Below are 22709 nucleotides of genomic sequence, written 5' to 3'. Positions count from 1 at the left end.
ATCCAAACGATGTGGATCGTTATGTGAAACAAGGTGCCACCTATCGTAAGAACTACAAAGGCTGAACTCTGATGGTTTTGACAGTGAAGTAACCCGCAAAAGCCTTTTGATTGCATCAAATTTCGACCTTTCAACAACAAAAATTAAAGAAATGGCACATGTTGCAGCCAGAAAATCCACGTTCGAAGAGCTATTCTAAAAGCGCCACGTCTGCGTCATACAAAATTACCAAAAACCAACCAACTTTGACTAAATTTCACAAAGAACGCCACCGCGATGAAAAAACATCAACTCCGTTAGAAAGTATTTGTCAAAAAATTCTTCTTCTTTTTGATTGGTGCGATAATGATTTTAACTATGTCATTTCTTTCTCGTGCTAACCTGAGTCAGTTGAGTACACCAAGCCCTTCTCCCACCTGATCTTTCCAACGCAGAGGAGGCCTTCCTCTTCCTCTACTACCCTCCAGCTGGTACCGCGTCGAATACTTTCAGAATCGGAGCGTTTGTATCCATTCGGATGACATGACCCAGCCAGCGTAGCCGCTGGATCTTTATTCGCTGCGCTATGTCTATGTCGTCGTAAAGCTCTTCAGCTCAAAGCTGCAAAGGTCCAAAAATCTTCTGCAGAATCTCTCTCTCAAACAGTTCAAGCGACGCCTCATTGGATATTGTCATCGTCCACGCTTCTGTGCCATACGAAAGGACGGGCATGATGAGAGTCTTGTAGAGTGTTAGTTTTGATCGTCGAGAGTAGCACTTGTTGTCAAGAGAGATTCTACGTTGGATTTGCAGGCTCATATTATTATAGGTGTTGGTTCCTAAATATACGAAGTCTTCTACAACCTCGAAATTATAACTGTCAACAGTGACGTGGGTGCCGATACGCGAGTCCGCCGACTGTTTGTTTGAAGACAGGAGGTACTTCGATTTGTCCTCGTTCAGTACCAGCCTCTAAGTAAGCGAAGAAAAGGCAGAACTACCAGCGTAATTGTTAACAATTCTTAGAAGGAATTTTGCCGGAGCGACTAATTTCTACAGCACACACAATATTTTCCAGCATCAGGTTAAAGAAGTCACAAAACAGAGAGAAATCATTCACAAAATGTACAACAAAGAAGACTTCGGGATTTACCGTACAAGCAATTGAATTCAGTCACATGTGGATTTGCCCAAAATCTTAATTTTTTATTAAAATATTATAGGTAGAATCAGTATTTACGTATTTATTATGGGATTAACGAAATGAGACGTGAATTTGCTTGACTTAGAAAAAACACAAACACATGTGCATTTTTGATGCGTAACTTTTCAAGATTGATAGAAAGAAGATTGCGCCCATCAGAGAGTACGTGACGTCACGTTTTTCCAAGATGTGCAGTTTTGCCAACCATTTGCTCTTCGCAATAAATTTAGTGCTTTTTTATACCGAAAATGCGAAAATTTTGAAGTTTGCTTCCTTTTTTTTTAATTTAAAGCTACCGAAACTTAAAGTTAAAACAAAACTGTATTATTATACAAAAGAAGGTTAAAAAAGGCCACTCTGAGAAGATTTTAGTGCTAATGAAAATTAGTTGGTTTTTATAAAATTTGATATTTTGAAAGTGTGAATATAATTTTTTGCTCCTTTTAAGGTTATGCAAGAATATTAAATGTCCCTCTCTCAACCCTTCTTAAGATTGAACACCTTTTTACACATTTTAAAAGGCGTTTGAATTTACTGAATGCGGATTAAAACCATAGAGGTGTAATCGTTTCTTCCGGCCATCAATCCTTAGTGGGGCATAGGGCATCAAGAGGTGTATTCATTGTAAAAGTAAGCCACAAAATACCAGAAAATACTAAAGAAACCATGCTGACATTTTTATAAAAAGAGTACCTTATCTAGTTATATTACATAACCTCAAACATAGCAAATAAGTCGTTCCCTTAACAAAAGAGTATCGCTTAACAAAAAACAAAAATCATAAATTAAATTGTACATAAGTATAACACATTTATTAAAAACAACGCACATTTTGATTCAACAAAAATTTGGTGTTTTATTTTCTTTAAATGGGCATTTTAGTGCGTTTTTATATCCAAAGCTAGGCAACACTGCAGTAGCGAGAGAGAGATTTGACTGCCGAAAGCAGAAGAACACCAACAACACCTGCAATCGCGGGCAATGCCACCAGATGTTAAAAAAAGTAAAGTGAGGGAATTATTTAACTAATTATTAAAAAATGTATATTTTACAAAATTATAAACATTACTTTAATTAGAACAGGCTAGAAAAATGTCATGAAGAATGAACTAAGACTCCGAGACTAAATAACAAAAAAAAAAAAAGCTAAATCAAGTTACGAAAATGGTAATCTGACCATAATGGAGCTAAAATCACGTAACTCGTTGCCAAATTCGCTGAGAGCAAAGTAACAGAACCACGATAGGCGCCATCTCATTATTCTTTCCATCATGGTAACTTTTTGGGATACCTAACTTCCAGCGAATTCTAATAAATTCTAAAATAAAATATGTCGAATGTGAATTGACATTACTGGTTGCAAGATTAGCAAATTCGGGAATTTCGGGATCAGCATTTTCGGGTTCGGGATTTTCAGTCAACAACTCACCAATATTTTTTCCTCATCACTGCACCTTATTTGTGTTGGCAAGCAAAAACAATTAAGGCATTTTATCTCGTACAACTTCTCTTACACCGGCAAAGCACGCACCCACCCACATAATGGCCACACCACATACATACATACATATGTTATATTTACGTACCTTCGTACGTGGTAAATACGTCATTTTTGTTAGTGGCAGATATGCACAACACAATTTGTAAATAAACGTACATAAACACATACATACATACGCACATGTACATACCTGCTCATTAGTTATCTAACAAAATGACTTTAAGCCTCTTCAAATAAATTTTGCATTTCCAACTGAAGGCAGTACGGCCGACAAGCCGTCCCAACCTGTCGCTAACGGGAACATATTTATAATGGTAGTGTTAATAGGCAAAGCTGCGCGAAATAAAAAAGATCATGAAAAGTCTGCCTGTGAAAAATGGTTGTGTGGATAAGAACAATAACAATGATGAGTGAAAGGCGTAAAAATAAAATAATTCATAGATAATATTTCTGTGAAAACAAAAATGTCAACACATGATAAACGGTAAATGTTTTAGTCTTCTTCTGGGCACCCTTACAGGCAATAACTCATTTGGTGCACCTGTGTGTGCGTGTGTGTGTGTGTGTCGGTTTGCTATTAATTTGCTATTTAATATGGTTTTTTTTTCCTTCCTATTTTTGTTGATTATTTCTGTCTTTCATATTTCCAATCAGCACCACAAATTACCGCACCTTCAACGGGTAATCCATCACAGTGCGATAAGAACGAAAAATGTATTAATTAAGTTGCTTCTGGTGTGGCGAAATATACATATACCAGCGTGTGCGTGTGTGCGTGTGTGTGTGCATATTGATATGTGTATTTGTACCAACAGTAATGGCACAATTAAGTAACGACAAATTTAGTACCTACATACAAACATATATACATACACACATCCATACTTGAAGCGCGTTTTTATCAAATGATAAACTCGCTTGTCGCTCATCGCTTGTGTGATGTGTACATCCATATGTGCATGTATGTATGTGTGCGCGATGTGTATTTAAGTGTTATTGCATAGGCAAGCCGAACTGATTTACGAGCAACGATTAAGAAATTACAAACTGAATTCAATCAGTTCAATATGCGAATAATCAGGAAAAGTGGCAAACAAAAATTACTCAGCTGACTTTGAGAATATTTAAATCCAATAAAACCATAAAGGGTTTTAAAATAGGTGCACACAAATGTTGTATTGAAGTGCGAAGGCATGCTTGATTTTATTTTTTTTTATATATTCGTTTGAAAAATATTAGTCTAAGGAAAAATAAATCCATTATTTCCTCGGTAGATGGCTGTAGTGATCGATATCTCGGAAAGTATCGATCAAACAATTTAAAGTTTGTGCTCGTTGTCAAGGTGACATTTCACACTAAAAAAATTCTTTTGCTCTTTTTTTCTCTGTTTCACTCAGTTGTGAGTTACAGGATGCGAACAATGCAAGTCAACAAAGAGAAAATTCGGTACATTTCACAGTCTGTCTTTGATAAAGGCAAAAATGTAAGCCAGTCCGCTGTCCAATGTCCGATGTCGCGAGAATGAGTAATATTCGTTCTCTAAAACTGGAGGATATTTACAGATTTGCCAAAGAATCTGGAAAATTCTCACGGGACTAACTATCTCGGGTGTAATGCCTATCATGACATACGGTGTCTTAGTCTGGTGGCCAACACTCGGGAAAAGAACAACAGTAAAATGCCTAGAAAATATTCAAAGGGGTGCTAGTCTCTGCATAAGCGGGGCACTAAAGACTACGCCCACGGCAGCGATGAATGCCATGCTGCACCTATTACCGATTGAGGCCTACAGCAAACAGCTGGCGACGAAATCGGCACTTAGGTTAAGAGAATCTTCCAACTTAGCTACTAACAGAAGAGGTCACGCAAGAATACTAGACGAATATCCCTTTCTACATCAAACGGCTGACTTTTATAGCTTAGTGTAGTTGTATTTAAACACATCCTTTACCACAACTTTCCCAAAGAGAGAAGATTGGGACAATGGGGTATTGGACAATAAAAGCGGAATCAGCATCTACTGATAGTTCCAAGCTAAATGATCAAGTAGGCGGAGGCCTATATTCCGAAGGAATGACTGCCAACATCTCATTCCGGTTGCCGGATCACTGCAGTGTATTTCAAGCTGAAATATTGGCTATCAGATTCAATTCAAATTTCAATTTCAAGCCAGTCCGCTGAAATTGTGAATGGTGTTTATGGTACGGATACTGTAAAACTAATTACGTGCAATTTTGGTTTCGTCAATTCCGTTTAGGCATTTTTTCTCCAAACTAATATTATTCCAGAGCATAATTTTTTATGTTCTCTTTTATTTGAAGGGGAAGTGCGTAAGATTTTAAAATTCCCTCACCCGTTTCAGCGTACACAATTCACATTTACAAAAGATGATAGATTTATTAGGTTTGCTCTCTAACTATGATGAAAAATAAAATTGTGAGCGGAACTTCGGCTGCCACATCACTTGAGAGATTCTGCAGCCGAATTCTGCAAGATCATTTCGCATGTATTTACTCACTTGTCCAATCAGTCGTTGTTCAGACGACAACGAAGTGTCATTGGTTGTTTTTTTGTTTTTTCGTATATCACCAACACAATCTCAATTTTTTTTTAAACACATCCCAAGTGGCGTCAGCGCATCAGCGGATTCTGTCGAATTCTCTCAAGGCCGAATAACAGTCTGCTAAAGAGCACACTTCTAAAAATCTTTTCACCATGCACATTTACCTTCTTGTAACATACTCGTGTGCGGCCGCCGTAGCCGAATGGCTTGGTGTGTGCCTACAATTCGGGCGTGCGCAGATTCAAGTCCCCGTGCATGATCATCAAGTAATAGATAAAGCTTTTTTCTAATAGCGGTCAATCCTCGCCTGGCAATGGCAAACCTTCCAGTGTATTTCTGCCATGAGAAAGCTCCTCTTAAAAAACCATTTGCCGTTCCGAGTCGGTTTAAAACTGTTGGTCCCTCCATTTATGGAACAACATCAAGACGCACCGATAAATAGGAGGATGAGTTCGCCCAAACACCTAACAGAAGTCTTATTTATTTATTGTATAGAAGTTTCAGCAGAAGTGCCACGTTCATGCAATCAGATCATGTCCTAGAGAGACTCTCAATGCACTGACACACATCCTACATATAAAGAAGACGGCAACCATGAGTGGATTTAGGTTAAATGAAGCTGGTCGCTGGAAAGAAAAAACTTATGGTCACGCTAGTCTATTATTGCGTCAAGCTCAGTTAATCACGGTGAAGACTGACTACATCGTCCTGATGGTAACTTTCAATAGGAATTTTGCCACACTCTTTCCATCTAAGAAAGAATGGAATACGGGATTCTCTCTAAAAACAACCTCGACACTACAGTCTATACAGATGGCAGTAAAATGGATTGTGGTGTTGGTGCTGGTATATATTCTCATAGAATTGGCATTGAAAAATCTGTGCGTCTCCCTAATACCAGCAGTGTCTTCTAGGCGGAAGTACTAGCAATTGGGGTCTGTAGGCTACTAATCGCAGATTTCTCTTTTAAGGGCAATATCGCTATTGTTTCGGATAGCCAAGCCGCAATCCAGACACTGGAAGCGGCTATAACAACCTCTAAAGTGGTGGAACAAAGCAGGAATAGCCTCACCATCTTGAGTGAAAACCATAAAGTTACCTTAATTTGGGTCCCGAGACACCGGAACATAGATGGTAATGAAAAAGCCGATGAACTGGCAAGAGGGGATTTGCCATGAATAGCGTTCTTGCAGTACCGGTATTCACACCATTAGATGCGGTCAAGAATGCAATTTCCCTAAAATACCATCGAACCGCAGATTGTTGATGGAGAGACCAGACGAAGTGCAAAATCAGCAGCGGGTTATAGCCCACCTACAACTTCAAGAAATTGTCGACATTGATAAACATGAAATGACGGGACGCCTGTAGACTAATGGCAGTCATAACTGGCTTCTGGTCTATCGGAGAACAAACCGCCAAAATGGGCATCCCTCACAACACATACTGTCATAATTGTAAACAACCGGAGAAAAAGGAAACAATCTTCCATTTCCTCTGTGAATGCCCTGCCGTATGGAAGGACAGAATGTTAAACCTGGGCAAACCGCTGTTGGAGAGTCTCGAACAACTGTCTGGCTTAAACGTCAACAACTTAATAAGGTTCCTAAACCGCACAGACAGGATATAGTCATGCTGTAAATAACTGTTAAACAAGTTGGTAACGAGGATGTGACAATAAAATGGTGCGGAAGCGCTAGTTGAATTCTGAGTGAGTCACCGCTCTAACCAACCAGCCACGTTCATAAACTCTTCGAACCACTCTTTTCTTATATGTTCCTCTTATTCTTTGAAATATCTACCTACAATCTAAACAAAACATAATCGCAGCACCATCCATGAACTGAGCTTCTTATCGGATATCTTTGAAGGTTCTTTTAAGCGTTTCAATTGCTTTTCAATTAGATGTGGTAATATAGAGACTTGATCACAATTACAGCACAACGCCGTTTTGCCAAGTTTCGACTTTTTATTTTATTTTTGTTAATTTTTTTGTAATTATTTTCTTTTTAAATTTTTTTAATTTCGTTTATAAAAATGTAGGTTATACTAAAATGAAAACCCATATAACTCAAAGTTTGTGTAAAATTTAAAAAAATTTAAAAAATGTTCATCGAAATTTAAAACTTTTTAGCCCACTCCCTTTTTCACGTATTTGCATATTTAAAGTGGCGCAAAATTCACATTGATTTTTAATAATTTGGTTTTTTGAAAAAATTGTTTCTGTTAAATTTGTTTTTTTGTAAATTTTTTTTTTGTTAAATTTTTTTTTTTAATTAATTTTTATGGGAAATTTTTTTTTTTTTATAAAAATTCAAGTTCTACTAGAACAAAAATCATACAATTCAAAGTTTAAAAAAATTTAACATATTTTCATCACAATTTCAATTTTTTTAGTTAAAATTTTTAGAAAAACTTTGGGTATGCAGTTTTATAGCCTATTAAATTTTGATGTAATATTGTGCAAATTTGAAGTGTGTCAAAACTTGCATTGATTTTCGATAATTTAATTTATTTTTTTGTTAATTTGTTTTAATGAAAATTGAAGTTCTACTTCAACAAAAACCATATAACTCAAATTTTGTACAACACTTTAAAAAACTCAACAAATTTTCATCAAAATCTAAAACTTTTTAATCAACACTTTTAATCAAAAAAATTTTCATCACAATTACAATTTTTTTAGTCAAAATTTTTAGAAAAACAATGCAGGTTTTATAGCCCGTTCAATTTGGCATAATATCGTGCAAATTTATTTTTTGATATATTACATTTTTCTTTTGTTAAACTTTTTGTTTTTGTTAAATTTTTTATTTTTTTTTTTATAAAAATTTAAGTTCAACTTCAATAAAAACCATACAACTCAAAGTATGTGAAACTTAAAAAAAATTCAACAAATTTTCATAAAAATTTCTAACTTTTTAGTAAACAAAATTCTGGGTATGCAGTTTTATAGCCGATTCAATTTTGACATAATATCGTGCAAATTTAAAGTATCTCAAAACTTGCATTGGTTTTTGATAATTAAATTTTTTGACCATTTTTTTTTTTTTTGATAAAATTTTGTCTTTTTTTTTTGTTAAAATGTGTTTTTGTAAATTTTTTTTAAATTTAAGGTCTATTTCATCAAAAACCATACAACTCAAAGTCTGTTCAAAATTTAAAAAAATTCAAAAAATTTTCATTGAAATTTCTAACTTTTTATTAAACATTTTTATTATTATTTTTATTAAATTTTGACGGAATATTATTCAAATTTAAAAAGTCTTAAAACTTGCACTGATTTTTGTCATTTTATTTTTTGATAAATATTTTTGTTATTAATTTTTTTTTATAAAACTTGACGTTTTACTAGAACAAAACCCATATAAAGGAAAGTTTTTAATTTTCAAATTCGCATCGATTTTTGATAGGTTTTTTTTTTAACTAAAGTGCACCATAAATAATATTTTTCGCAATATTTCGAGCTGAGCCTTATTTTTTATTATATATACTTTTTTTTAATAATATATTCACCGCCCAGACACGATGGAACTAAAGTTTTATTTTACGTAGTATAGATTATTACCGATATTCTGAATGGATGGTTGTTGTTGCTATTGTAACAGCACAAACCCTCCCTATAAATATTTGGAGAGCGCTGCTAAGTTGACAGTTCTTGACCTAACTTCAAATAAAGGGGTCCACGGGTGCCTCCAATAATATAGAACCGACTGTCGCGAGAACGGCCGAGTCGTTGATTGGAGCTCTAAGAGCCCTTACTACACTTTTTGGTCATAACAATCATAACAGCAGACAGGCGGACGCCGTAGCCGACTACGTGACTACCATTCGGAAGTGCGTGGGTACGAATCTCCCTGTTTTTTCTAATAGCAGTCGCCCCTTTGGCAGGCAATGACAAACTTCCCATTTTATTTCTGCCATGAAAAAGTTCGACTTAAAAAATATCTGCTGAAGTCGGCTTAAAACTCCAGGCCGCCCATTTTTCTGAGCCAGCCAAACAACGCATCATAGATTACCGAAAATATGGTTCAAATTGAACCAAATCAGCCAATTCCACGCCTTAACAGCAATTTGATATTTCTCAGCCTCAGTGAAAGATATTGGCCCTTACAAGGTTACAGCCTCTTGACCACTTCAAGCGTTGCAGCTTCAGCGATTGCACTCAACAAAACTTATGTTACACCCACATTGGAAGCCCCTTTACATGCAGTGGCAAGTCATGTTATTTATAATTTTATGCTTTTTTTTAGTTTATAATTAACATTTGATCAGATGACAGATAAGGCGGTAAATTCCATAAATTTGCACTTAAAAATCGTTCAACGTCAGCGAGTTTTGCGATTAAAGTATTTTAAAATAAAGATATGCAAAGTCTGGTGCGTATTTTGGGCTGGGACGCCGCCATAAAAAACTCGAGCAAACTGAGAACGCGAGATTGCATACATAAACGATACAGACGATTTATGTGTTTTTTCAATCTGTTTTGACTTTTTACGACAAATACAAATAAAATGGGATCATCGGGATTAGGTGATGACTAACAGATTCCGAACAGGGCCTATATTTTAACTATCACTTTCATAGTTGAAAGTGGAGAAGTAGCAACGGGAGCAACGTCAGCTGCGTTACTGGTTTCTCTAAATGGCGTAAAGTAATATTTTCCTTGAAAAGTAAAACTGAAGCTGGATTTATACTTTGGGTTTCGGGATCGGGATTATAATCGGGATCAACCTGATCGAATCAATGATGATTTATTTGTGGAAATGGAATGTTGCGTATATTTACTTACTCGCAGTTAAAATCAAATCATAGAAATTGCGGTGCTGATCATATCGCTCGGTGCAGGAAGAATGTCATAATCCAAAAAAACCCAAAGGTTTCTGAGATTAGTGCGCTTAATTACCGGTGTATAAAAATTCATAGCGATAGCTATTATTGTCAGAAGCAAGCTATAAAGTTGCTGTTATAATTATAACGGTCGAAAATTGAAGCCAAAGGCTGTTGAAGTGGTTGCAATCAAAGTTAAATTTTAGGTAGAATTGCTATAAATCTTTTGATCAAGGAGGACCAGAGGAGGACGATTGTAGGTCAAGATTTGTATAACAAATTAGTTCAGTATTCTCCATAAAAATTTTTTTTTTCCAGAACTCGCATAAGGACGCATGCTATAACTTTACATAAAATAAAAGAAAAAAAGAAAAACCAGATATTCTGTACTTGTGTGCTTCCAAGTGAGAACAGCCGGTCCTGGTTATATTAGGTTAGGTTTAGGGTTTTCTGGCAGTCAGCTTAGAGTAGCCAACTAACTTAAGCCGTGTAGGTCCGTTGTGGTGCCACTGTGCAACACGGGAACCTTACTGTCTACTTTTGATGGAGCCAATCAGACTATCTTAAGAAGTGTAGGTTAGGTTTTATCCCAACACCGAATAGTTCAGTAAGATTCCTAGCAATCTTGTTCTACTCCTAGCAAAAGCTGGTCAACTACAGAGGAAGTTTTCTACTATTTCTTCCTCTTCCTAGCCTAGAAGAGTGCCTACAGCCAATGGCCGGTGACACAAGCCACTAGCCACGAACTGTTCTTTCTTGAGAGGTTAACACATTGCCGCCCGATAATATTTTGCTGAAGTTTACTAGCAGACCGGTGATTTTAAACCTGAAAATTACTTTGGGAGACACATAATCAAATATATATTTGAAGAATTATTTTTTTATTTAGTCCGAGTAAGTCTAATAGACGAAATTTCTCGTTCCCGGTCAGCTACAAATGTTTAATGAAAACGAGAAATGCCGTTCCCGGACGTCAATGTGTTAAGCGATTCTGCTGATCTTTTCTTATCTACTTGCGGTGAAATTAGCCTGGTTGTAGGTAGATAGGTTGAGTGGTTGTCGTAAAGACACACCTAGATCTTTCGCAGGTCCATTATGATACCACTGGTGCTTATCCTTACCCTACGTGTTCCTTTTCAAACCATCCGGAAACTTTAAAAAACGAGCAGAGCTTCGTTGGTTTTAGATGGGCTATGTCCGCTACATCGGTTAGAAATGCTGTATCAAGAGTGCGCAGCCTTCTCATAGCTAAGCTTTCACACTCACATAAAATGTGTCTGATTGTTTCCTCTTCTTCTGTATTAAGACAGCTTCTACAGAAACCAAAGTACGGGAGTCCTAACCTTCTAGCGTGGCTGCCTATTAAACAATGACCAGTTAATACCCCTATCCTTCTTCTTATAACTTCTCTGTTAAATCTTAACAAGATCTTCGATCGACCGCTGTTCCAGTTCGGCTATGGCTGTCTGCTTAGTTCGCATGTTGTGAGGTTTGGCCAGCTTGTATTTACCTTTTTGATGGTTTCCCTGTCTATAAGTAATTTACAAGTGGCTATAAGCATGAGTATCAGCGCCTTATCCGGATTGAGATCGAGCGTTGTACCGGTTCGAGCAAGCTCATCCGCCTTGCAGTTTCCTGCTATATACCTGTGGCTTGGCACCCAGATAGGGTGCACTTTGTAGCACTTAGATACGTCATTTAGAAGTTTAAAACATTCTAAAACTGTTTTTGACGAGTGTGTTTTAGATTTAAGCGCTTTTATTGCCGCTTGACTGTCCGAGTAAATGAAGACTTCATTTGTCGATAATACTCTCATTTTTATTACCGTAAGTCCCTTTTTTTATGGCAGTGACTTTCGCCTGAAATACACTGCAATGATCAGGTAGGCAAAATGATTGGCATACTCCGAGTTTATCAGAGTCTAGTCTTAGTCTGAGAACTGCTTTGGCAGCTGTTTGCTTACCGAATTGCTCTTTTGGTAAAAGGTTAAGCATGATATTTAGTGCATCTGTGGGTGTGGTTCTGAGGGCCCCGCAGATGCAAAGACTGGCCATTCTTTGTACATGTACCATGGTTCCTTTAATGTAAAACTTATCTAAAGCCGGCCATTATAATAGTATGCCGTATGTTAGGATTGGTCTGACAATTGCTGTGTAAATGCCAATATACGATAGATGGGGAAAGACCCCAACTTAGTCCTATCAGCTGTTTACAAGAGTATAGTGCTATTGTCGCCCTTTTTACTCTATCTTCGACATTTGCCTTCCAACTTAGTTTTCTGCCTAGAATTAGACCTAAGTAGCGGGCCTCATCACTAAATGACAGTGCCGTTCCACCTAGAGTTGGGGGAGCTATATTTGGAACTTTATGTTTCCTGGTAAATAGGATGAGTTCAGCTTTATTGGGGTTGACGCTTAGCCCATTTGCTTTTGATCAGTTTTCAACCATGTTTAGTAAATCTTGCATGACTTCTCTAAGTGTATTGGGAAATATCCCTCTTACTACCATTGCAACATCATCCGCATATGCTACGACGTGTTGTCCTCTCTCCTCTAGGCTCTTTAGCAAGAAGTTTAATGCCAGCACCCATAGGAGAGGGGACAGTACACCGCCTCGAGGTGTTATTATTATTATTAATATATTATTAGAAGGCCATTACGCACTGCGACCAGAGCGGATCTAGGTGTTCTCGAGGTGTTCCTCTGCTAACTTGTTTCTTGATCTTTGAGGTCCCTAGCGTTGCGATCACAAATCTGCTCAAGAGCATGTTTTTGATGAACTCAACCAGAGCGCCAGAGATCCCGAAATCCTGGTTGTAAAACGCGTATTTTCTTCTCTCCATGAGCTATTGGCCCCCTAGAGAATATTATTTTTTATCCTTAATTTGCAAATTGTCATAGGAATTCCAATATTGCCTCTGTTTTCAAGCAGAGCAGCCGCTCCCGGTTACATAGGAAAATCTCAATAAACGTCAATCAGATTCCAGCTCACACAGGGTTTACTGCAGTATCAATAAATAAGTATAAAAACAAACAATCTACGAAATCGTTAAATTCCAACTCCACTTTCGCACAACCCGTGATGATACAATTTTTCATTCATTCATTGCAGCAATCACAGGAAGCCATTAAATTATTTTATTATTTTCTCAAAACAAACTTAATTATTGCTTAGTCTTACTTAATACTACTTTTTTAGTATCCATTTGACTTATTGTCGCACCGAGCGCACAAATACATACATACATACATACATACGCGTATGTACGCGCACTGAATACGCAAATATGCGAGCCTATCCATGGCCGGCCGACGTATTTGGCAACAAAGTTTCACACATTTCGAACAGACTGTTTACGTGCCTCCTTGCCAATTAAGAGCAGCCACATATGTTTGCGCAACTACAGCCTACTTACATATAATCAGTTACAGCGTGCTAAAACCACAATTACATGCATATTTATGCTTGCTTCAAATATAAATAACTGCATATTAATAATAAAAATAATAATAAAAGTAATAATAATAATAATAATACTCTTTATAGTAAAAAAAACGTACATACATACATACAAACTAGTAAATACAAAACCGTAATACTATGGCTACGCAGATGCATATATAAGTAAGCTTGTAATTCCATACACTTGCGTGTGTACCATATGTAGCTATGTATATATGTGTGTGTGTGTATAAGTTATGGCATGTAATTTGTTAAGTACACAAAATATTACGCACAAAAAGACTTATCAACTTTTTAAATACATGGCAACTCCAACAGTTCCTAGTTGTAAATTGCATTGCACTGGTATTAGTGCGCAAAAATATATGTAGGTATGTATTTGTATACACTACACCAATCGCTGCTGAATCGCGCTGTTAAGCTTCGATTAGCTCAGCTCTATTCGTTCTCTTTCTGTTCTGTTACTTTTCTGTTGTTTTGTTTTTTTTATAATCAGTCTAGATAAAACTTAACCTTGTGATGGGCAGCAGCAGTACTACTACTACTACTACTACCACCACCACCACCGCCAACCACATGTGTGCCACTACCACTACTACTCTTGCGCGAAGGGCGTCGTAGCGGATGATGTGGTTGTGCGTGCAGCCCACCATCATCATCGTCATCATCATGATTGTTGTTGTAACTGGTGTGGTTGTTGTTGTTGTTATTACCTTCCAATCGCCGTATTAGCCGATCTTGCTCGGATTCACGCGGCGTTGTCGGCATCTCTTTATTGGGTGAATGTACGCCCGCCAGATAGGTCTTCGTGCTGATTCGTACCAGTTTGGTCGGTTGATGATCTTGGAATATTTGTGAGTTTGCAAAAACAGCCAATATTTCGGGACCCAACATTGGCACGTTGGTTTGTGTTTCGCGACGATAGTCTTCTTCGTGTATCTTCGCATTACTGGAAAGGTAAAAAGGTTTGAAAATGAACAAACAAACAAAAAATTAGTATAATTTGGCTAAAAATGTAGGTACACATCTGAATCCAATGGGCAAATAACGTTTGAAGAAAGCTTTAAAATTTTATTTTAATAAGAGTTTTGTTAAACTTTACCACTGAAAAATTATCGGGAAGGTTAAAGCATTCTCGATACTCGCACAAACATCTTCAACGATAGTCAAGCTGCTATTAAAGCAGCTCGGCAACACTATAGATCCAAAATGAGCGAGCTGTGCGAGAATATACAGGTCACAATTTACTGGGTACCAGAGCACAAGGGAGTAGAGGGAAATGAGAGAGTTGACGAGCTTGCTAAGGCAGGCACCCACTTGCCTAGAATGAGTACGTCGCACAAATATCCTTTACTCTCAGTTCGGAAGACTGAGTTCGGAGCCTGAAAACGAAACTAAGCGAGAAACTTACTCTGGAAACACAGTCTATATGACAAGCCTCGACCTAGGACACAAAATAATGCTATGAACTTGCAAAATGAAAACAACCAACTTTATTTTATAACTCCCATGGAAGTAAAGTAAAATATTGATTGGAGCACTGACTAGACATTGCCGCACTCCATATCGCGCAGCTAAAATGGAGTTGATCCAGAACGACGCATGTAACTTACGCGCAGAATAAAAGGGTACGTTAGAACAGCTCCTTTGCCAAGGTCCTGAACTCATTACAACTGCCTGGGATCGATATACTTTTGATCTCTAAAGGCTAAGGCTACTGCTGGCAAAAATTTAAACTGTTTCTTAAAACTCATCGAGATATGTATCATGAACTATGTTTAACACGACTCCAACAACACTGGTGGCCCTACGAGCCTAAGTGAGATCTTTTCAGATCAGCCAGATATACCTAACCCAACGCAATATCGGTCGCTACACAGTAATGCGTGTAAAATACCGAGGAAAAGTCGTGAAAGTACCAACCCTTTGTCGATTTTGAAGCCCTCTTCGATAACAGCGATATCTGAATTTGTTGGAACATCTTTCCCTCCGTCCTTTTTTAAGACACAAATGAAATTAATATTGAATTCGACGGCCATTGAAGTCTTCGCGAGAAAAGTTCTTCGTAAAATACATGGACCTTTGCAGATATAGGGCCCTTGACACAAATAAGGAACAGAAAACTAAAACACAGCTGCTTTGCTGTCTCAAGTTCATGCGAAATGTTTCAAAGAATCGAGCTCTGAAAGTATTCGATGCGGCGCCCGCTGGTGGTAGCAGGAGAAAGGTGAACCACACTGAGCGTTGAAAATACCAAGTGTGGGAAGACTTCAGCTCACTGTGTTCTATGTGACGTCAGCTTCGACGTGAAATACTAGATAACTGACTCGCTTCTTCGTAGTTGTTCGTTGAGCTCGATAATTACTGCTCGCAATTGTGAGTTTCATGGAGGAGCGAATTATTCGCGTATAGCTCGCGAAAACTCCCGAATCGTCAAACCAGCTTCTCTATTTTTTAGTGCTCCCTATTAGCAAGCACTTGGTGGAACGTGCGTGAATTACAGTGAGAGCGAATTATACGTGTGAAGTGCGCTTCATAGCAAAAAAGAGGGTCGTTGCAAAGTGAGAGAGATGGCACTACTGGCGCATATCGAGGTTATGTTTAGTTAACAGCATCTCTTGGAAGAACACACACCAAGTTTCAGCCAGATCGGTATATTTTTTTTGTGTCTGGTATTCGTTTGAATCGAGGAAGTCGAATGATTTTTCTTTTCCATCGCGACAACGCACCAGCTCACGCCTGAGCAGTTGTAGCCGTAAAGATAATGGAAATGACGTTCCAATTCATTTCACAACCCTTCTATTCCCTAGACCTTGCTTTCTAGGATCCCTCGAACTACTATTTGTTACCCAATTCGAAGAAATGAATGGCGAGAAAAAGATTTTATTCAAACGAAGAGGTGATTGCCAAAACGAATGGCTATTCTTCAGACTCGGGTAAATTCTATTAATCGGAAGGGATCAACATATGTGAGAAGTGAGAGACTTTGTCGAAAAATAAAAAAAAGGCTTACCTCAATCGCTTAAGTAGTTTTTATTTTTGGACGGACTTTTCAAAAGAGCCTCGAATTTCTAATGTGCACAATTTTGCCAGCGGAAACTTTCACAAAAGTTTTCGTTAATTTTTATGAAAAATATAGAGTTTTAAGCTTCAAGGAATGTTTCGTAATGCTAATACTTATTGAAATGAAAAAAGGTTACATAAGTTCCGCGAACTTTTCTTCTTTTTTTGTGTTTTTTTTTTTATTGCCCATTACGAACACAAAAAAAGGGGCACAGATATGTTATGACTGGATGTGGGCTTGGTAAGAGTTTTTTCTAAATTTAGATTCAAAAGCTCCACCTCAAAATGTGTGAGCCATATTTACCTTATAAGGCCGGAATTACTCCGTCGCACTGGTTGATTAATGATGGGCACCATCAAATTGTTGTTATCCGAAACCTGGATATGACTCAGTGCACTGCCATTCTTCTGCATGGTCACATAGTCCATATCCTCGTCAGGATTGTAGTTGGCTGAAATGAGTAAAAGAAAATCAAAAAGTTGGCATGCATTTGATGAAATCATTCATTTGATTATGATTACATTTTGATTACTTTGTAATCATTTTTTGAGGAATGCAATCACTAAATGTAATTAGAGCAATTTTTGTTGTGATTACAAAGCAATTGTAATTGTTAAGTTAGTGATTACAATATCAATCATTAAGTAGTGGATTACAAAGGAATTATTAACATTGAATAATTGATTAGAGTGTATTAAAAATGCGATAATGCTCATGAGTTGTGCTTAGTTTTTAACGTCAGAATGATAATTTCATTACAAAAACAACTTCACTACCGATATGTAAAGTGGCGCAAAATTAATCATCATTAGTAATCATTTTTCTACTAAATAAAACATAATAATTTGAGTAATGGAAATCTTTATTTTGAACATTATGCGCTCTATTTCCGATCGGGTGATTACTTTTGGGCCACCTTGTAATTAGTATTGAAATGCTTTGAAACTCTGATGACTTATTAATTGGTTTTAAATTTTTTTGTGGTGAAAAAAGTTATTTCAAGTTTTAATACTCTGAAATATGTACTTTGAAACTCTGATTGCTTACTAATTGGTTTTTTTTTTAATTTTTTTTTATTTTTTTTAATTTTTTTTTATTTTTTTTAATTTTTTTTTATTTTACTGTTTTTTTTGTGGTGGAAAAAGTTAAAAAATTAATAAAAATTAATTTAACAAAAATCAACGCTGTATGTATTTACGTACGATTACATTTTAATTATTTTCTAACTGAGTACATTTTCACTACTACTGGTATTATTTTATAATCAATAGCTTGTGAATAAATGCGAATTTTTATTGGTTTTCATTTCAATGTAATTAATATTTAACACGTGTAATTCATAAAGTGCTAGATTACCAAGGGATTAACGTACAAATTAATTGTACAAATTAATTAATTACTTTAAGAAGTAATAACTTTAAGAAATTAAATAACTAATGAAACTTAGTAATTAAATTCATTAATATTGTAATGGTTAAATTAAAATAATCATTGCATAATCAGTTACATGTAATCAGTATTAACTTTTTTGTAGCAAAGCAATGTAGCTTCAACTGTAATTTTTCTGGTAATGCATATCCGTTCGGGTATATTTTTTAAAGCAAATAAAAAAAATCGATAAAAAAGCAACCCTGTGTGATTTAAATTACTTTCAAGTAGTTATATTTAACTATGATTACGTTGTCAACAATTTTTAATTGAAGCCCAGACGTTTTACTTATCGTACTCACAATGTATTCAACATCTAATACTACAAAGTAATTGATTACTAAGAAGTTAACTTGTGATTATATGTCAATAATTTATAAAAAAATGTTTAAATAAAATAATTAATCATACCGTCAACCAAATACAATTAAAACCAAAACATAATTATGTATAATGAATACTTTTTAAATAATTATATTACATGTGCACATTACGGATTTTTTCTTAAACAATTACTAAGCATTTAAGGGGGGACCCTCATTTATCGGGTCAAAAAATCGATTTTTTGGAAATAATTTTAATCTATTCTACAACTATTTAAGAATATACTTTCAAAATTTCAAGTCGATATCTGTATTTTTGAAGGAGTGACAAAATTTTTAACAGGACGCGACGGGTGGCCTGATCGCCTGTATCCAAAACTTTAAACGCGTTTTTCTCGAAACATCATTTTTCGATTTTGTGTACACAATTGAGAACGCTGTATTGAACCAATCAGGCTTTACAATAGCTCATTTTAAAGATAATTAAATTGTTTTCAATGTGACATTAAGTGTTTTTTTAAAAAAAAAGATTTTCATATTTTTTTGTAATTTTAAAGTCAATTTTTATGCATGAAAAATCACTTTTAACATAAAACTGGGTAAAAAATATCAATTTCGACATTTTTTTTTTAAATCAAAATGTCACATCGAAGGTATTATCCTAAAGTTTTAAAAAAAATTTGTTTTTTTTATTTCAGAAAAAAATTCAGAGCGCTAGAATGTACACAGATAGAATGAGGTGCCATGGACGAGGTGTATATTTCCATACTTAAAATGTTTTTTTTCTTCTCCGAAAATTTTTGTAGACAGTCAAGACATTTATTAAAGTACTTTATGAATTACAAAACGTTTGAAGTTATTTTACCTGAGAAAAAAATTCCCAAAAATGATGCATTTTTCGACCGTCTAAATGAGGGTCCCCCCTTAAAGTGAAAATCCAATTTTTAACGACACTGTATTTTTTAAAGCAAGTAAAATTAATAAAAACAACATTAATACAGAATTTAATACTAAAATTTTAATTGCGTATCAAAGTAAAAATAAAAAAAGGAAAAATCGTATAATGATTACATAATAATGATAAATAATAACGTATTGTAATCGTTTTATTATTTATTACTTTATAATTGATTAATCAGTGTATTCATGTAATCAGAAATAAATAAAAATATTGTAATGATTACACGGTAATGTACAATCGGTACAATCGGGTCAATAAGGCAATTAGAAATAAAAAAAAATATTTTAATGATTATATGATAATGATTACATATAATCATTACTCTCATACTTTTAACTGATTACATATAAGCAATACAATTATGCAATTAGAAAAAAAATGAATAATCATGATTACAATGTAACCATTATTATATAATTGATTAATCAGTGTATTCGTGTAATCAGAAATAAATTAAAATATAGTAATGATTACAAAATAATGATAACTTTACAACCATTACTTCATAATTGATTACAAATAAACGGTCAATGATGCAATTACCATAGAAATAAAAAATGCAATGATTATCACGATAATGATTATTTTACAATCATTACTTTTAACTGATTACATAAATATAAACAGTACAATCATGCAATTAGAAAAAAAATTACATAATGATTACAATATAACCATTATTTTATAATTGATCAATCAGTCATGCATGCAATCAGAAATAAAAAAAATATTGCAATGATTACAAAGTAATGATTACTTTACAATCATTATTTAATAATTGATTACATATAAAGGGGCAATTATGCAACTATAAATAAAAAAATGTAATGATTACGCGATAATGATTACTTTATAATCATTACCTTTAACTGATTACATATAAAAAGTACAATCATGCAATCAGAAATAAATAAAAATATTGTAATGATTACACAATAATGATTACTTTACAATCATTACTTTGTAATTAATTACAAGTAATCAGTAGTTTCTATTTTTCATATGTCAAGCTATCAAAACACAATCGTGCTTTTGCCGGCATTGCATGTTTCTACTACTCATTTGTGCATAAGTATGTTTGTATGGGGGTATTTTCTAAAGCAAACACTCGCATTATTCACGTTGATCTGTTCGGTGAAACTCAATCAACTACACGTACTTATATTCCACAACACGTACAAGTCATTACAAATCTTGTTTGCTTAACATTCTCACGATATATTTACGTAAGTAAATACTTAATCAGTAATCGCAAATGGTTAACACTAAATACAAAAAACAATAGTAATCATTATGCAGCAAAAATCTTGCATTCACTTGGTGCGTTACGGTGATTCATCGATCCAACTTTACAAAATAAATGCTTGTGCTCAAAAAAACACAATTATAACCTTTGTTGTTGGAGAAATGTAATATTATATTTTTAGCAGTAATTGTATGCCGACTTTTTGCACTTAAATCATTATGTGACTGAAGTTGTATTAACAAAACAAATTATTGACACAGTAAAGCCGGTTTAACATGAACTTGACTGAGTTAAAGTTTTACCTTTTATATGTAAATATAAAATATTGTACGTCGTACGTTTATGTACACTTTGCTACACCGAAAAACTAGAATTTTTCCAAAATTTCTTCCCCTAACAAGCGAATTATCGAACTTGTTTGGCGTATACGGCTTCTTGCTTTTCAACTGAAATCATTAGGCTATGAAACAAATCCCTTCTTGCCTTTTTGTACAGACAGGAATAAATATATAAATGGGTAAGGTTATATCTTCCTGTTTTCCAATTTCGGAACCTACATTAGGAAAGTGGGATTTCATGCAGGATGAGTAGGGTTGAATCGTGCTAACTTGTCTAGAAAAACGTTATATCTGCGCCTGTATATTTTTTGATAATTTAGGTTTGACGCTAAGAGATTTGAATTGATTGTTAGTCTTTTCACCTATCAGCTGATAGTAACAACAAACAACGAAACTATCTTTTCCGCCACTAAAACCAACAGTTTCGGCATGAAATACTGCTTTTATTGGGCTAGTTTACCCTCCTGACCGACTAATAGTAAGTCCAGGAAACGGGCTGCGAAGCCAAAATAAAGGGATATCTTTATAGGCGGTTCTAACAGGGACTGTTGTTTCAGCCATTTAACTTTCCTAACTTTATCGGATTCTCTGACCATTGAGATCTTCGCAAAGCGCGTATAGCTAAAGTTCCGCAGTAATCGCTATTACTTATCCGCAGTTCAGTAAGGTTTCTAAAAAACATTTTTCGAATATGCCATTTTATGCCGCATTATCGGGCCCAATTCGACTTCTATAGAGCAGAATCTTTGCTCATCGAGCTACAGATAGATTTTTTACTGGAACTTTTACCGTCGGGCGTCTGCGTTTTTCATAGCTGAATTTTGTTTGTCTTTACAGACTTTCTCGTCTTTTGCGAGTTGTCGTAAAAGTTCTCTCTGAAATGTTTTCTCGAATATCTTTACCAGCTGCATGAGAAAAGTGAGGTTAGGTCTAGGTTTAGAAGTCAGTATCAATAGAAAGTAAGTGAGTTTGACTAATATTTTTTGATGTTTTTATTTTTTTTTTTTTTTTTTTACAAATTATTATTCATTTTATTATTTTTTTTATGATTCTGTAATAAAGGCACATTAATCCAAGTTTCGAACTTGTATTGCCTTTTAATTTATTATTTTTTAGTTTTATTGCATTTTAAATTTATTCAATATTTTTTATTTTTATTTTTTTGTTTATAAAGATTCTTTAAGAATTATTCTATTAATCCAAGTTCCGAACTTTTATTGTCTTTTAATTTTATTGTTTTTAAATTCCATTGTATTATTTTTTAAATTCCTTATTTTTTAATTTTACTATTTTTTAATTTCAGTTTTTTTTAATAAAGATTCTATAACAAAGGCCACATGAATCCAAGTTTTCAACTTTCTACCCAGAATTTTTTAAGTTTATTATTTTTTAAATACATTTATTTTAAATAATAATTTTGTAACCTTTTTATTTTTTAATTTTATTATTTTTTAATTTTATTTTATTTTTAATTTTATTATTTCTTTAATTTTTATAATTTTAATATATATTTATTTTTATAATTTGTTAATTTTATTATATTTTAATTTTAGTATTTTTTTAAATTATTATTTTATATTTTTAATTTTTTTTTTATTTTAATTTTCAATTTTATAGTTTTAAAATTTTATTATTTATTTTTAATTTTGCTATATTTTAATTTTATTAATATATTTTTTAAATAAATTGATTTAAAAAAAATAATACTTTTTTAACCTTTTTATTTTTTTTTTTTTTAATTTTATTATTTTTTAATTTTATTATTTTTTAAATTTATTATTTTTTTTTTATTTTTTTTTTTAATTTTATA

At 34.4% G+C, this 22709-nt stretch overlaps 1 protein-coding gene across 5 annotated transcripts in view; it reads right to left on the bottom strand.

Annotated features, from left to right (window-relative positions):
• The window catches only part of LOC129247207 (uncharacterized), a 118526-nt gene that overhangs the window by 15715 nt on the left and 80102 nt on the right, over window positions 1-22709 (bottom strand). For all 5 annotated transcript variants that reach the window (XM_054886225.1, XM_054886223.1, XM_054886224.1 and 2 more), the window contains exons 4-5: window positions 16907-17054; window positions 14253-14488 (exon numbers count right to left, since the gene is read on the bottom strand). In XM_054886225.1, coding sequence (XP_054742200.1) covers window positions 14253-14488; window positions 16907-17054 — 384 coding nt within the window. The remainder of the gene's footprint in view (window positions 1-14252; window positions 14489-16906; window positions 17055-22709) is intronic.

The sequence above is a fragment of the Anastrepha obliqua genome, chromosome 5 (assembly GCF_027943255.1).
Source record: "Anastrepha obliqua isolate idAnaObli1 chromosome 5, idAnaObli1_1.0, whole genome shotgun sequence".
Taxonomy (NCBI): domain Eukaryota; kingdom Metazoa; phylum Arthropoda; class Insecta; order Diptera; family Tephritidae; genus Anastrepha; species Anastrepha obliqua.
Note: the sequence above shows the minus strand (reverse complement) of the source record. Positions and strands in the feature narration are given on the sequence as shown.